Source organism: Nannobrachium achirus (genome assembly GCF_963921795.1).
Source record: "Nannobrachium achirus genome assembly, chromosome: 2".
Classification (NCBI taxonomy): domain Eukaryota; kingdom Metazoa; phylum Chordata; class Actinopteri; order Myctophiformes; family Myctophidae; genus Nannobrachium; species Nannobrachium achirus.
In genome coordinates, this window is record NC_137811.1 from 67322582 (window position 1) to 67335968 (window position 13387).

Here is a 13387-nt window from a genome sequence, read left to right on the forward strand (position 1 = left end):
AGCCCTGTGGAAATAAGCCTAACATAATACATTAAAATAATGCCCAGGCTATTACAAAAAGAAAATGTATTGTTTATTTATGTCATTTCTGAATTGCGTTATTTGCTCCATATGACATTGATGACGTAATTGCACTGAAAAATTACCATTAAAGGAGTAGTTCACCCCCAAAATGATTGATTACTCACACCATGGAGACTCTAATTCATGTATATATATATATATATATATATATATATATATATATATATATATATATATATATATATATATATATAATTATTATTATTACCCATATATATATATATATATATATATATATATATATATATATATATATATATATATATATATGGGTAATAATAATTATAATAATTATTATTATTACCCTTATCGCATTCCTAAGTCAATAATTTGATTATAATAAATGTAGGGGTAGGGGACCCAAAGACACTTTGGGTCCCCTACCGGAATCAATGGGGGCTTTAGGCTTTATTGGCTTAGGAATGTGACAAAAAAACAAAAAATACATTTCCATGAATTCACGTCTCCATGGGGTGAGTAATCAATAGAAAAAAAGGCATTTTGGGGGTGAACTACTCCTTTAAGAACCCAAAAGGAATGAGTGTGGTGTAATTAACCCGTTATGACTTGAGCCATACGACCTGGGCCTGATTCTACAAATGCCTTAGTTTTCAAACATTGTCATGCCAAGGTCCCCCAAAATGATGTATTTGAACACCACTTCGAGAGACATGTTATATTTAAAGGTTTGGCTGAGGTGGGATTTCTATATATTTGCTTTATTATTTACTTTATTCCATGTACTCTGATCTTGCCATTTGAAAGCCACTGTACTTAATTAAATGTGAATAAACGTGATGTTGAACAACATTTTTCATTCCAATATGTAGTGTGAAAATAGTTATTGTGACCTTCGGTCGCTGTTTCTCTGAAACCGTGCAGATCTTGTGACATCACTCTGACTCACTGACCAAGATGTAGGACTCCCCTTTTTGCCCTTATGCAGCATGGAGATCCCTGATGTCATCAATATTAAGCCCATATCTGGCAACGCCCATGTATCCATATATGGAAATCCCTGATGTCATCAATATTAAGCCCATATCTGGCAAAGCCCATGGACATATCCATATATGGAGATCCCTGATGTCATCAATATTAAGCCCATATCTGGCAAAGCCCATGGACATATCCATATATGCCATATATGGTGTCATCAATATTAACCCCATATCTGGGAATGCCCATATTGTAGTCATTGTATTTCCATATGACCTAATCAAACACTGAGATCCATACATAAAGACAATAGGGTATTTTACTAGTTTGGTACTTAAAATAAGTACTCAGAGCTACTCATTTTCTTAAAAGTGACACTGTGGATTCAACCTTTGTCTCAGAGGGTAATTTTTACTTGATGTAAATGTGAAATATTATAATTTAAGATCTAATATCATGGTAAGAAAAAAAAGAAATATTTTCTTAAAACAAAAATCATCATCTTGTACAATTTTATCTTCTTTAGAATATAATTTTTAAAACTAGACCAATAAGATTTTATGGCTAGATATACGATTGCAAATCTTGCTTAGTTCATTCATTTTTGCAGTGTGCGTGTGTGCAGTGTGCACGCATGTGCGCACGTGCCTGTGTGAGCTCCGGTCCCATTTTCTGGAGAGTTAACTAGGAGAGGAGCGAGCTGCGAGAGGACATTCGAGGACAATTGAAATGGGAGGGAGAGAGAGAGAGAGAGAGTGGTGTTATCTGCCTGCCTGCTCTCCATTAACTTGGAGCTCCTCTCTCTGTGATAGACGTGCGGGTGTCATTTTCATACCAGCGCTTCATTAGGAGCTCTTCATAACATCCATGATGAAAGGAGACACAAGGAGCTCTGAGGCTCCTCTGACAACAACACTCAGCTGGCATTTTGAACACTTCCCCATTAAGACCTGAGGCTTTCTCAAATCACTCTCACACTTTCAAGACTTTTCCAAAAATGTTCAAAAATAGCAGATGTGCAAGCTTGTGAGTAGTTCACCCCCAAAATGACTTTTTTCTATTGATTACTCATGCCATGGAGACTAGAGTTCAATAATATTTTTAGTTTTTTGTCGCATTCCTAAGACAAAGATGTGATAACAATAAATGTACCCCCATTCGTTCCGGATGGGGACCCGTTTCGAAACGGGTCCCCATCCGGAATCAATGGGGGTACATTTACTCGAATCAAATTTTTGTCTTAGGAATGCGACAAAAACCAAAAAATATTATTGAACTCTACTCTACATGGCATGAGTAATCAATAGAAAAAAAGTCATTTTGGGGGTGAACTACTCCTTTAAAGGCTACTTTCGCCATTTATTTATTTATGGACGTACAGCATGAGGTTCTACCAAAAAGAGACAAAATAATTGCCCGCAGGAAATCCACAAATATTACAGGTTACTACTACAGTTATAAGATATACTGTAGACCAGGGGTCTTCAACGTTTTCAGGCCAAGGACCCCTTAGTTGAGAGAGAGATGAAGCAGGGACCCCCACAACGTTTTCATAGATTCCATATAGTTTCATCGTTTGACAGCACAATCATCAGTGTACTGTATATTGGATTCATGTCAATTTGTGTTTTCAGATATTTAACCACTTGAACCGTCAATGCTTAATAAACTTGACCTTTCACTCTGTACTTAGTCTGCTCTTTTTCCCCCTCTACACCAAACCTCTTTGCCGCGCTGCGAGGCATTGTGAGCTTGTAGATCGGCTATTTTTGGGTAAAATTCTCCGAATATGAACGCTAGGGTTCAAGTGGTTAATATAAAAAAAGGAAAAAGTTTCTAGATTTGGAGTACCCCCTGTGTAACTCTTGAAGACTCTTGATATAGACCCTTTTCCCCCTCCTCTCTCTCCTCTCTCTCCTCTCTCTCCCCTACCCAGGGCGGGAAGAAAGGAGAGAACTTTGACAAGTTCTTCACGGCGGCCCCCTCGGTGCTCACGCCCTCCGACCCGGACGTGTTGGCCGCCATCGACCAGGACGACTTCCTGGGCTTCTCCTACATCAACCCCGAGTTCGAGCCCTCGCCCCTCACCGCTGTGTGAGACACAGCCCCCCTCTACCTATACCCACCCACCCAAATGTACCCCTGAGGCCTGAACCTGTTTTGTGGTCTGTGGGAGTTTTATGTTTTATATATATATATACCCCTGTGGTGATCCTTCAAACCTTTTTTAATTTCATTCATATAGCTGGGGACCCCCTGGAAACAGACCCCACTCTGAGAACATACTGTACATAAATACTCTCACTGGTGCCCCCCGATGGCTGAAGGCTGTAAAGGTTCCTTGGCCTCCTTAAAGGAGAATTTCGGCCTAGAATGCTATCTTACCTTTAAAGGTACTTATTTGCTACCCCAAAGAATGGTCCAGATGTTGTGTTTTTTTGTTCTTCTTTTTTTTATTCAAAAGATGCAACATAGTCCATTTTGGGTCCATCTGCCCTACCCCAACAGGGCTTCAGACAGGAGCAATTGGTTGGATTATAAATCTGAACAGCTGAAATCAATACTATATCAGTATTCCAACATTAACCTACGGGCTGCATTAAAGGAGGCATACAGACCAAAATAGGACCCCCCCTGAATGAGAATGTTTCCCCAGACCTTCTTACCTGGTTAGGTTGATATGCCTCAATTCTGCCCCTGTTCTGAGATTTGTAGATTAGTCCCATCAGCTAAAACGGGAATATAGACTTTATACAAAAGCGCCCATTTCGGCCGCTTCAAAAGATTTTTTTTTTTTTATGAATCGTCCAGACATGCTTCCTAGACATACCAGACACGCTGTTGTAGCCTGTGAAGGGTTAATAGCCTGTTTACCAGGGCTAAGGAAAGCAATGCTGCCTCAAGCTCTCGTGAGATTTCGCGAGACTTCCGCTCTAGCTCTCAGAGCTGAGGCAGGAAGTGGCCGTTCTCATTGCTTTGTTTACATCAATGCACGGAGCGTCTCGCTAAAACACTGTGTGGTGACTGTAGGAAGCATGTCTGGACGATTCCTAAAAGATTCTTTTGTTTGGAAGCGGCCGAAATGTGCGCTTTTGGATAGAGGTGATACGCCCGTTTTAGCAGTGGGGACTATTCTACAGATTTCAGAACAGGGGCAGAAATGAGACATATCAACCGAACCAGGTAAGAACGTCTGTGGAAACATTCTCATTCAGGGGGGGGGTCCTATTTTGGTCTGTAATATGCCTCCTTTAAGTGAAGGTGGGGGTCGTATGTGGCCCCAGGGCCGCCAGTTGCCCATGTATGATCTAGTCAGTAAACATTGTTTATTCTCACCCAACTTCGCCATTATTGTCATGAAGGTGCACATTTTGCACTTTCAACTTGAAACCTCACAGGACTTCCGGCTGTGCGTTCAACCAAAGCTGTGCGGAGGTCCCTGCTGGAGGAGCAAATAAGTGATTTTAAAGGTAAGATAGCCTTCTAGGCCCAAAATTCTCCTTCAATACCAGGTCATCTCAAAGTGAGGTCTGTCTGGAGATCCCTGATCTCAAAGTGAGGTCTGGTGATCCCCAGGGGTCCCCAGGAAAGAATGTTAATACGGCATGAAAACCATTTTAACCACTTTAACCCCATTGTAATACTTTGGCCATTCAAAAATAGATCTGTTCTTGCGATTGAAATGTGTAAAACATTTTTGCACATTTTGCACATTTTTAACAAACCTTATTTTCAAATGGGGATCTGCGGCCAAATACTGAATGTTGGGGTCCTCATAAATACATATGAATGTGGGGGTCCTCGACATGAAAAGGTTTGAGGGGCACTGCTTTGGACCCACACATACAGTACACTTGCACCTTCCCATGTTTTAATAGTTTTACTGTACTTAGTAACATTTACAGAGATAAAAAACAAATCCAGTAGCAGGTATGTTAAAAAACAGACTTTTCATAACCAAATGCTGACATTTTTACATGCCAAGACACTTTTTTATGATATTCATATGACATTCCCTTCGATGTTGGCATTACAACGCATCACATTTGGTTATAAAACAGCATAAAAGAAAATGCATCATCGACATAGAGTCTGATAGAGGTTATGTGAAGTTTTTATTGTAGGTTTTCAAAGATACCTGTAAAAACAAAAAAAACAGATCTTCTACAAAGTGTCATGTCAAACTGATACGATGAATAGATCATTTTAAAATCTCCATGCATGCGGTTTGTCTTTAAGAGTAATTTTGGCACAGACTATTTGTATATAGAGTAGTATAAAAGATACAGCTAGAGCTGTGTGTGTATACCAAATTCCTCTAGCCATTTTCTCCATTTACACTACTGTGTAAAAAAAACGAATTTAAACATGATTATTACCTTGTGTTGAGGAGTGTTTTACTAAATAATTGTCACACCTTTTTCCTGAAACATTTTGTTTCAATATTCGATTCACTGTTCAATCAAATGGTTGACTCAGCCATAGCATCTGTCCTTTAGTATGATTTCAGTGTCTCTTAATATAACTGTCCCTTGAATGAAATCAGACATGACTTGTTGGAGGCGTCTTCAAACAATCAGTTCAGCTTGTAGGCAGGTTTGGTCATTTCAAACCACATTTCAAACTGTATTAATTCAAGAACCAATGGCTTTTGTCTGCATGATAACTTTCAGGGGAAGAAAATGGTAAAGGTGCATTTATATAGTGCTTTTATCCAAGGCGCTTTACATAGAGTGTCATTACATTCACCCATTCACACACACATTCATACACCGACGGCTGAGGAAACCATGCAAGGCACCAACCTGCTCACAGGGAGCAACTAGAGGTTCAGAGTCTTGCTCAAGGACTCTTTGACACTAACTCTGGGGGAGCCCGGATTCGAACTGGAAACCCTTCTGGAAGCCTTCGTGCTCTAATGAAGGTTTCTCTACCCCTGAGCCAATGCCGCCCCCTAGAAAAAGGAAAAAAAGGCTGTTGTTGGAATCCCCATCGATGATAATGTTTTGGGCATACAAGGTTTCCACCCGACAAGAACAATAATCATTATGATTTGTTACATTCTTATTCTTTTACGTGTTTGTCTCGCTGTCTCCCTATTGGACTACGACGCAGACCGAAACGGGAAGCACACTTTCCAGACAGGTATAGGGACCGTATGATGGGTGGCACCTCAGCAGTGTAATGTCACATGATGTCACTCTGTAAGAGTGTTACAGACAGTGAAACATACTGTACAAGGCCACCAAACCCAAACAACTTCTGACGTCTGCACGATTATCTGTACCAGCAGTATTCGCTTGATTTGGTTTATTACCAATTTAACCGAATTACGGAGGAGGAGTGTTGCCTGTGTTATTTTTGCAATCCCCCACAGTTGAAAATATTAGGACATCTGCACTGAAATATGTAAATAGGGGATATTTTTCGGTAATAAACTACAGAAGAGTTTATTTCCAAAATGAGACATGCCCACAAAATGAAAAGGCACTCCGCATGAATTGATTAACAAGTACTGTCTATTTTTCCAAAAGTACTGTCCTAGTTTGGAAAGGTAAATAAATGGTAAATGATGCATTTATATAGCGTCTTTATCCAAGGCGCTTTACAGACATTCTGCATTACATTCACCGATGGCGGAGGAAACCATGCAAGGCACCAACCTGCTCACCGGGAGCAACTATAGGGCTTCAGAGTCTTGCTCAAAGACTCTTCGACACTAACTGGTTTGCGGGAGCCCGGGATCGAACTCTGAACCCTTCGGGAACCCTCCATGTTCTAAGACGGCAACTCTACCCCTGAGCCACTGCCGCCCAGTGTAAACATTAAGGGTGTGTGTTTGGTTGGAGTCAGATACAGGCCAGCTGTCTGTACTTGTGTGTAGAAGTGCAACCAAAATGGTATCCGTAAGGGTCTATATGGTTCCATTGTACACTCCCTGAGTTAGATTAACATTCAGGATTACACTGCATAGTGCAGTGGGTTTCCCAAACTTAATCATTTGTTTTCTAATTTATGGACTTTCTCAGATTTCTCATTTATTCCTTAAATTACTTAATTTTTTTCAGCAGGGGATATTCTTTCTAGAAATTGTTTTGAAATAATAATTAATTAAAAACTGAATGTAGGAAGCAAAAAACAAAGGGACCCATAAAAATGTTTCCACGACCCACAAATGGGTCCTGACCCAGTGTTTGGGAACCAGTGGCATAGTGCATAGTGCATTTCCTGGTCAACTCCTGTGCTGTGTGCGCGGCACTGTGTGTGCATATGTTTTTTTTTGCTGTGTAATGACGTCGCTGCCTGCATTGATTAGTGTGTAATTAGATGTGAGCTTTCACCAGGGCCTGGTCAATACATGGAAAAGTAATCTGGCTGTATGGGTTGTCATTAAACACTATCACACATGAACATACAAGTTAATAATCACAACTAGACCAATACACCTCCATGCAAACAAACTTCTAACACGCACAATTAACCGGCCTGTAATTATTTTATGAAATTGAAAATAGCAGATATACAAGCACCGGGTGCCGCACTAAGAGCTTGTAGATCTGCTATTTTTGTGAAAAAAGTGTTTTAAAGCAAACATTTGTAACTCAGATATTGCTTCTGGGGGTCCCTGGAACTAAATATTTTGAGATGGGGGTCCGTGGCCAAATACATATCATGCTGGGGGTCCTTGACATGAAAACGGTTTGAGCACCACTGACATAGAAACATAGGTTTTTCAAAGAAGACACTAGAATCAGGTAAAGATATTCAAAGACTTTTGCAATAGCAAATTTTCACAATTTTCAAAAATAAAAATGTATTACAATTTTAAAGTTAAAGCATAAAATAATGCGCAATAATGTGTTCCTGGTCTTAAAGGGTTAACTTTGTTTGTTTGTTTGTTTTAACATTCAGCCCAGACATATTGGAAATGTTGCCTGCCTGCTTTTATTTGATGTATTTTTTGTTAGTTTTTTTATTTCATTTTTTTTTACTTCAGAGTTTGAATCTCAGCCATTATTAACACATGCATATTAATACATACATCATGTATTTAATTTATAGTGCACTTTTCATGCAATGTGAAACTGTGAAGTGCTATAGAGAAGACGTGGCAAATTAAGAAAGTATAGGAAATGCATTGCATAACAATACAAATGCAACTGACGTTGGCTGTTTAGCGCTCACAGCAACGTGAGTGGTAGATAGAAAGTGACTAAGTACATTTACTTGAGTATTTGTATTTTTTGACTTTCACTCCACTACTGTGCATTGCAAAGACACATATTATACTTTTGACTTTTTCATTGGAAGGAGGAAAACTTACATACTGAACTCATCACTAATTGAACTCAGCCCTATTCAAAATATAATACAAATAAAAAAATATATATTATTATTACTATTATTGATATTTTTCAGGAAAAGATTTTTTGGAGAAGAAAAAAAAATAAAAACAGAGCAAAGCATTGCTACTGTATTAAAAGGAAAATGTACTTTGTAATTTGTACTTTTGAATACTGAAGTATTTTTGAAAAGCATGCAATTTTGCATACTTTTGCATTACATTTTTGTGTTCCACTACTTTAACTCATATTATACAGGTTTAACTGAGCAACATTCACTTGTGTGGTTGGGAAACATGTCAACACTATAGTGTAATTTCAGTCAAGTCAAGTGTTTGTCCACCACTGGTACTGTAGGTACCCCCCACCCCCCCCTCCCTCCCATGGAAAAGCTGAAACACCATGGATGTGTATTTATAGAAACGGAGGTAGCCATTCCACGCTCATGAACTGCCTTCCAACCACAAACTGTATACGCTTGAAAAGGTCAGCACAGCCAATCGGATTTGCCGCTCGGTCTGAGTTGAGGTCAAAGGTCCAGACTTACTACTGTACTGTAATGATGTAACACTCCTAGATAGATAGATAGATAGATAGATAGATAGATAGATAGATAGATCCACTGTACTTAAGTGAATATATCATAAATATCTATTAAGAGCCTATAGTTGTTAATGTATTAAAACAACTGTGTAGAGATGTAATAAACCTTAATAAAATGACTTATAATGAATGAAAGCACTGTTGAATTGACTGTTTGGTTCTATATATTATGCTTAATGTGTTCTATAATGTCTCAGTGCAGGCACGTGCACACATAGACATCATTTTATCCGTCTGTAAGAAGTTCCCTCTCCAGACCATGAATGCAGATTTCACTATGGTGAAAGAAATGCAAATGCCCCCCTCTTTCCATGCCATACCTGAAGGCAGCATTCAAGAGAATTGCCTTGCCCAAACTCTCCTGAACTTGAATGCAGCACCTTACGTTGAAAGAATTGCCCTCGCTGTGTAGAGATGCATGCTGTACACCACATCTCCAGTATTGCCTTTTTTTATACTTACCCATTTGGGTAAATTTTTTACACTCAGAGTTACAGTAAATGGTAAATGGTGCATTTATATAGCGCTTTACATAGATTGTGCATTACACCCCATTCACACACACACATTCATACACCGATGGCAGAGGAAACCATGCAAGGCACCAACCTGCTCACCGGGGAGCAAACTAGGGGTGCAGGGTCTTGCTCAAGGACTCTTCGACACTAACTCTGGGGGAGCCCGGAATCGAACTGGGAACCCCTCTGTGTTCTAATGACGGTTTCTCTACCCCTGAGCCACGGTGGTTCTTGAAATGAAAAACGGTTCGAGGACGGCTGTTCTGCTTGAATAGAAAGGTAAACAAACATGTGTTCTGTGAACACTGCATGTGTGAGGTTATGACACCATCACGCTGCCTCGCCCTCCTCATCGCCCTCTGTTTGATGTTGACCATTTCACACCAACTGCAGAAACACCCATGAGCATTAGACACAGACACACACTTGTGTACACATACACACGCGCACACACACAGCGCACGCTACACGCACGCACCGCACGCACCGCACACACTCACACACTCACACATGCACACGCAAACAGACACAAGATGCTGACCCCTCTATTTGCTGTTAGTTGTTGAACCAGCAAAACCAGATCCCATGCAGGCATATCTCCCCCAATCCCCCCATGCTCCGCTCCGCTCCTCTCCTCTCCTCTCCTCTCCTCTCTCTCTCCTCTCCTCTCCTCTCCTCTTTCATTTTCATTTCATTTCATTTCATTTCATTTCATTTCATTTCATTTCAATTCAATTCAATTCAATTCAAAGAGCTTTATTGGCCTGATCATACGTTTACATTGCCAAAGCTTAAGTGTACACAGTACAGTACAATCAATCAATATAATACAATCAAAATAAAATGAGTACAATTGAAAGGGGGTGAAACAGTTTTCATGTATGGAGATTACTCGATGCAGACAGTGCAAGGAAAGTGTACACACAATGATCAGTATAGTCATTAAGAGTTCCATTCAATATCCTTCTCCTATCACAGCAGCTCACATATCTTGCTGCTGTGTTTTGCACATTGTTGTACTTCACCCAGCAGATATGGGGATCTTTTTATTTTATTTTTCCTGTGGGAAGTATGTGTCCTTCTCCTCCTGTCCCTTTCTCCTCCCATATCCTCCTCCTATCCCCTCATTTCCCTTCTCCTCTCCTCGGGAGCAGTGGTTCTCAACCTGTGAGTCGGGACACCCAGCCAGGGGGTCCCCAGATGATTAACTTAATGTGCCACATTGTTTTCTCACTCAACAGTAAACAGACCAACATAACGTTTAAGTGTAAAGGATATCTACACATTTCTAAAGTGACAATCTAAAATGACAAATTGGCCAAATTGTCAAATATTAGAGGCAGAAATTATGAAAATAGAATCACAATAGAACCGTGTCGTACAAAATGTAATGCCTCGGAATTTTGTCTTGTTAGGGGCAAGGCCACTTGCCCTTTTGGTGTTTTCCATTTTGAGGGCAAAAGGGCCAAATGACAGGGCAAAAAGGCCATCAAATAAAACAAGTCCATTGAAAGGATTTGTTGAATTTAGGGGTTAGGGATGATAACCTAATCTGCAGTGAATAGATGCACAATGGTATTTACAATCTGATCCTCGCTCAGCCCTGCACCAATCAAAGTCACTGGATTGGTTTTAAAGATGGGGACTCAGGGGAGTTAAGATTTCAGAATCTCAACAAAAAGACACTGGTGTCTACATGACAAGACAGAGACACCGGTTTCTACCGTCTACATGTTGACAAGAAAGAAGACAGAGGAGAAAGTGGTACAGTCAGCTGGGGCATTAAGGCCACTGTGGCCTCAGGTCATGCCATTGGTTTGAGGAGCACAAGGCCAAACTGAGGGGTAATGGCGACCATGGCCTTCATGGCTCTGGCCTCGACTCTTAGTGCTCGTCAGGGTGGGGTGTGTGGGGGCGACCCCTGTAATAATATCATTATTAAAAAGGTTGAAAACCAGTACTGTTCTGGAGTAACAGTAACTCCTCCTCCACTGCAGCAGTGCTCTTGGGACCCTCTGTGGATCCCCTGCAGAGAGCACAGTTAGAACACATTGACCTTCACATTAACCCATTCAGGCCTAGAATTATTGAATGCTTTAACCAGTGAAAAATAGCAGATCTACAAGCTCTGTGCCGCGCTGCAAGCTTGTAGATCTGCTATTTTTGAAAAAGTCGTGAAAATGTGTGCAAATCTTTGAATAGATGTATTTTCAAAGCGAACGTTTGTAACCAAAATGTTGCTTCTGGGGGGGGTCCCTGGAAATAAATATTTTGAGATGGGGGGTCCGTGGCCAAATAAATATAATTTTGGGGGGTCCTTCACATGAAAAAGTTTGAGAACCACTGACATAGTAGTCTCTCAAGAACAGACTAACTGAGCTCCAGTTAAGTGAAAAGGACCTTTTCTTTGACGATGGCTGGCCAGATTGCTGACATAGAAACAAAGGTTTTTCAAAAAATCTTAGAAAGATTCAAAAGACACTTATAGAATCGTGTCAAAATTCAAATTTTCACGATTTTTCTAAAATAGCAGATCTACAAGCTCGCAGCGCGGCACACGGTGCCGCGCTGTGAGCTTGTATATCTGCTATTTTTCAGTAGTTAAAGCATAACATAATAATACACTATAATGTGTAACCGTTCTGAATGGGATTTAAAATCTCATCAACTCCCCTCCCTGTCTTCCTCTCCTCTCCTCCTCTCCTCTCCTTTCTGTCACTCACTCTCTCTCTCTCTCTCTCTCTCTCTCTCTCTCTCTCTCTCTCTCTCTCTCTCTCTCTCTCTCTCTCTCTCTCTCTCTCTCTCTCTCGCTCGCTCCTGTGTCTCCTTCCTCTCTGTCCTTCATCTGCATGCGTATTCTCTCCTCCCTCCCTCCCTCTCCCTCTCTCTCTCTCTCTCTCTCTCTCGCTCCATCTTAAGTGCCGCACTGTAAAGTGGTTTATACTAGCTATGATGATGTGTGTTATGTCATTTACCATGAAGCACGTTGTTGTTATGCCGTTATTGTTATGCCGTTATTGTTATTGTGGCCATTATCTGCTCGTTGTGTTGTTATTGTATAGTCTATTGATAAGGAATGTTTTTATAATTCATATGACATCCCATCCCATTTGTCATTTTTACCACAGAGCGGTGGGACGCGCGAGCATGCGTACGTGCGTGCGTGCGTGCGTGCGTGCGTGCGTGCGTGTGTGTGTGTGTGTGTGTGTGTGTGTGTGTGTCATACAGGATATACAACATTGTTTGGATGTACGTATCATAAACTCTCATAAGCGTGTGAATAAAAGTAGCACTTCTGGGGCTGAATTGAAGAGAATTTATAGGCGTGTAAATAAATATTATGATTATCATGGCTGGTAATATGGCGTTTTACTGACCGGGGCTCATGGCTTAGGCTACAGTGTATAGCTTGCTGTTCACTTATTGATCACTGGAGATAATTCCAAGCCCTGCTGCTATCCAAAAGATCACACATCTAATCACCCCCCAAAACAGCCGTGTGTGTGCGTGTGCGCAGGGACGTGCAGAGAATGTTAGAGAGGCAGGGGCTGACATTTCTTAAAAGAGCCTTTTGGTGGAAATATCGAAAATAGCAGACCTCCTGAGCTTGGAGGTTGGCTATTTTCAGTGTGTGATACCACACTAAAACTAATCATAATCAAAAGTCATGTCTATACTGGAGACGTGACGTAACAGTATGGATTTCTACACAGAGAGGGACATTCTTTCAACATAAGATGATGCATTCAAGTTCAGGAGAGTTTGGACAAGGCAATTCTCTTGAATGCTGCCATCAGGTACGGCATGGAAAGAGGGCATTTGCATTTCTTTCACCATAGTAAAAACGTCATTCGTGGTCTGGAGAGGGCACTTTTTACAAAAGGGCAGGGGCTCAAGCCC

At 40.7% G+C, this 13387-nt stretch overlaps 2 protein-coding genes across 2 annotated transcripts in view; one reads left to right on the top strand and one right to left on the bottom strand.

Annotated features, from left to right (window-relative positions):
* prkcg (protein kinase C, gamma) overlaps positions 1 to 3121 on the top strand; it is a gene marked incomplete at both ends in the record, with an annotated part of 117388 nt that extends 114267 nt beyond the window's left edge. The window contains 1 exon segment of the mRNA XM_080743649.1: positions 2960 to 3121. Within this exon segment, the coding sequence (XP_080599775.1) occupies positions 2960 to 3121 (162 nt within the window).
* The window catches only part of ccdc106a (coiled-coil domain containing 106a), a 366031-nt gene that overhangs the window by 45062 nt on the left and 307582 nt on the right, over positions 1 to 13387 (bottom strand). The window lies entirely within an intron of this gene.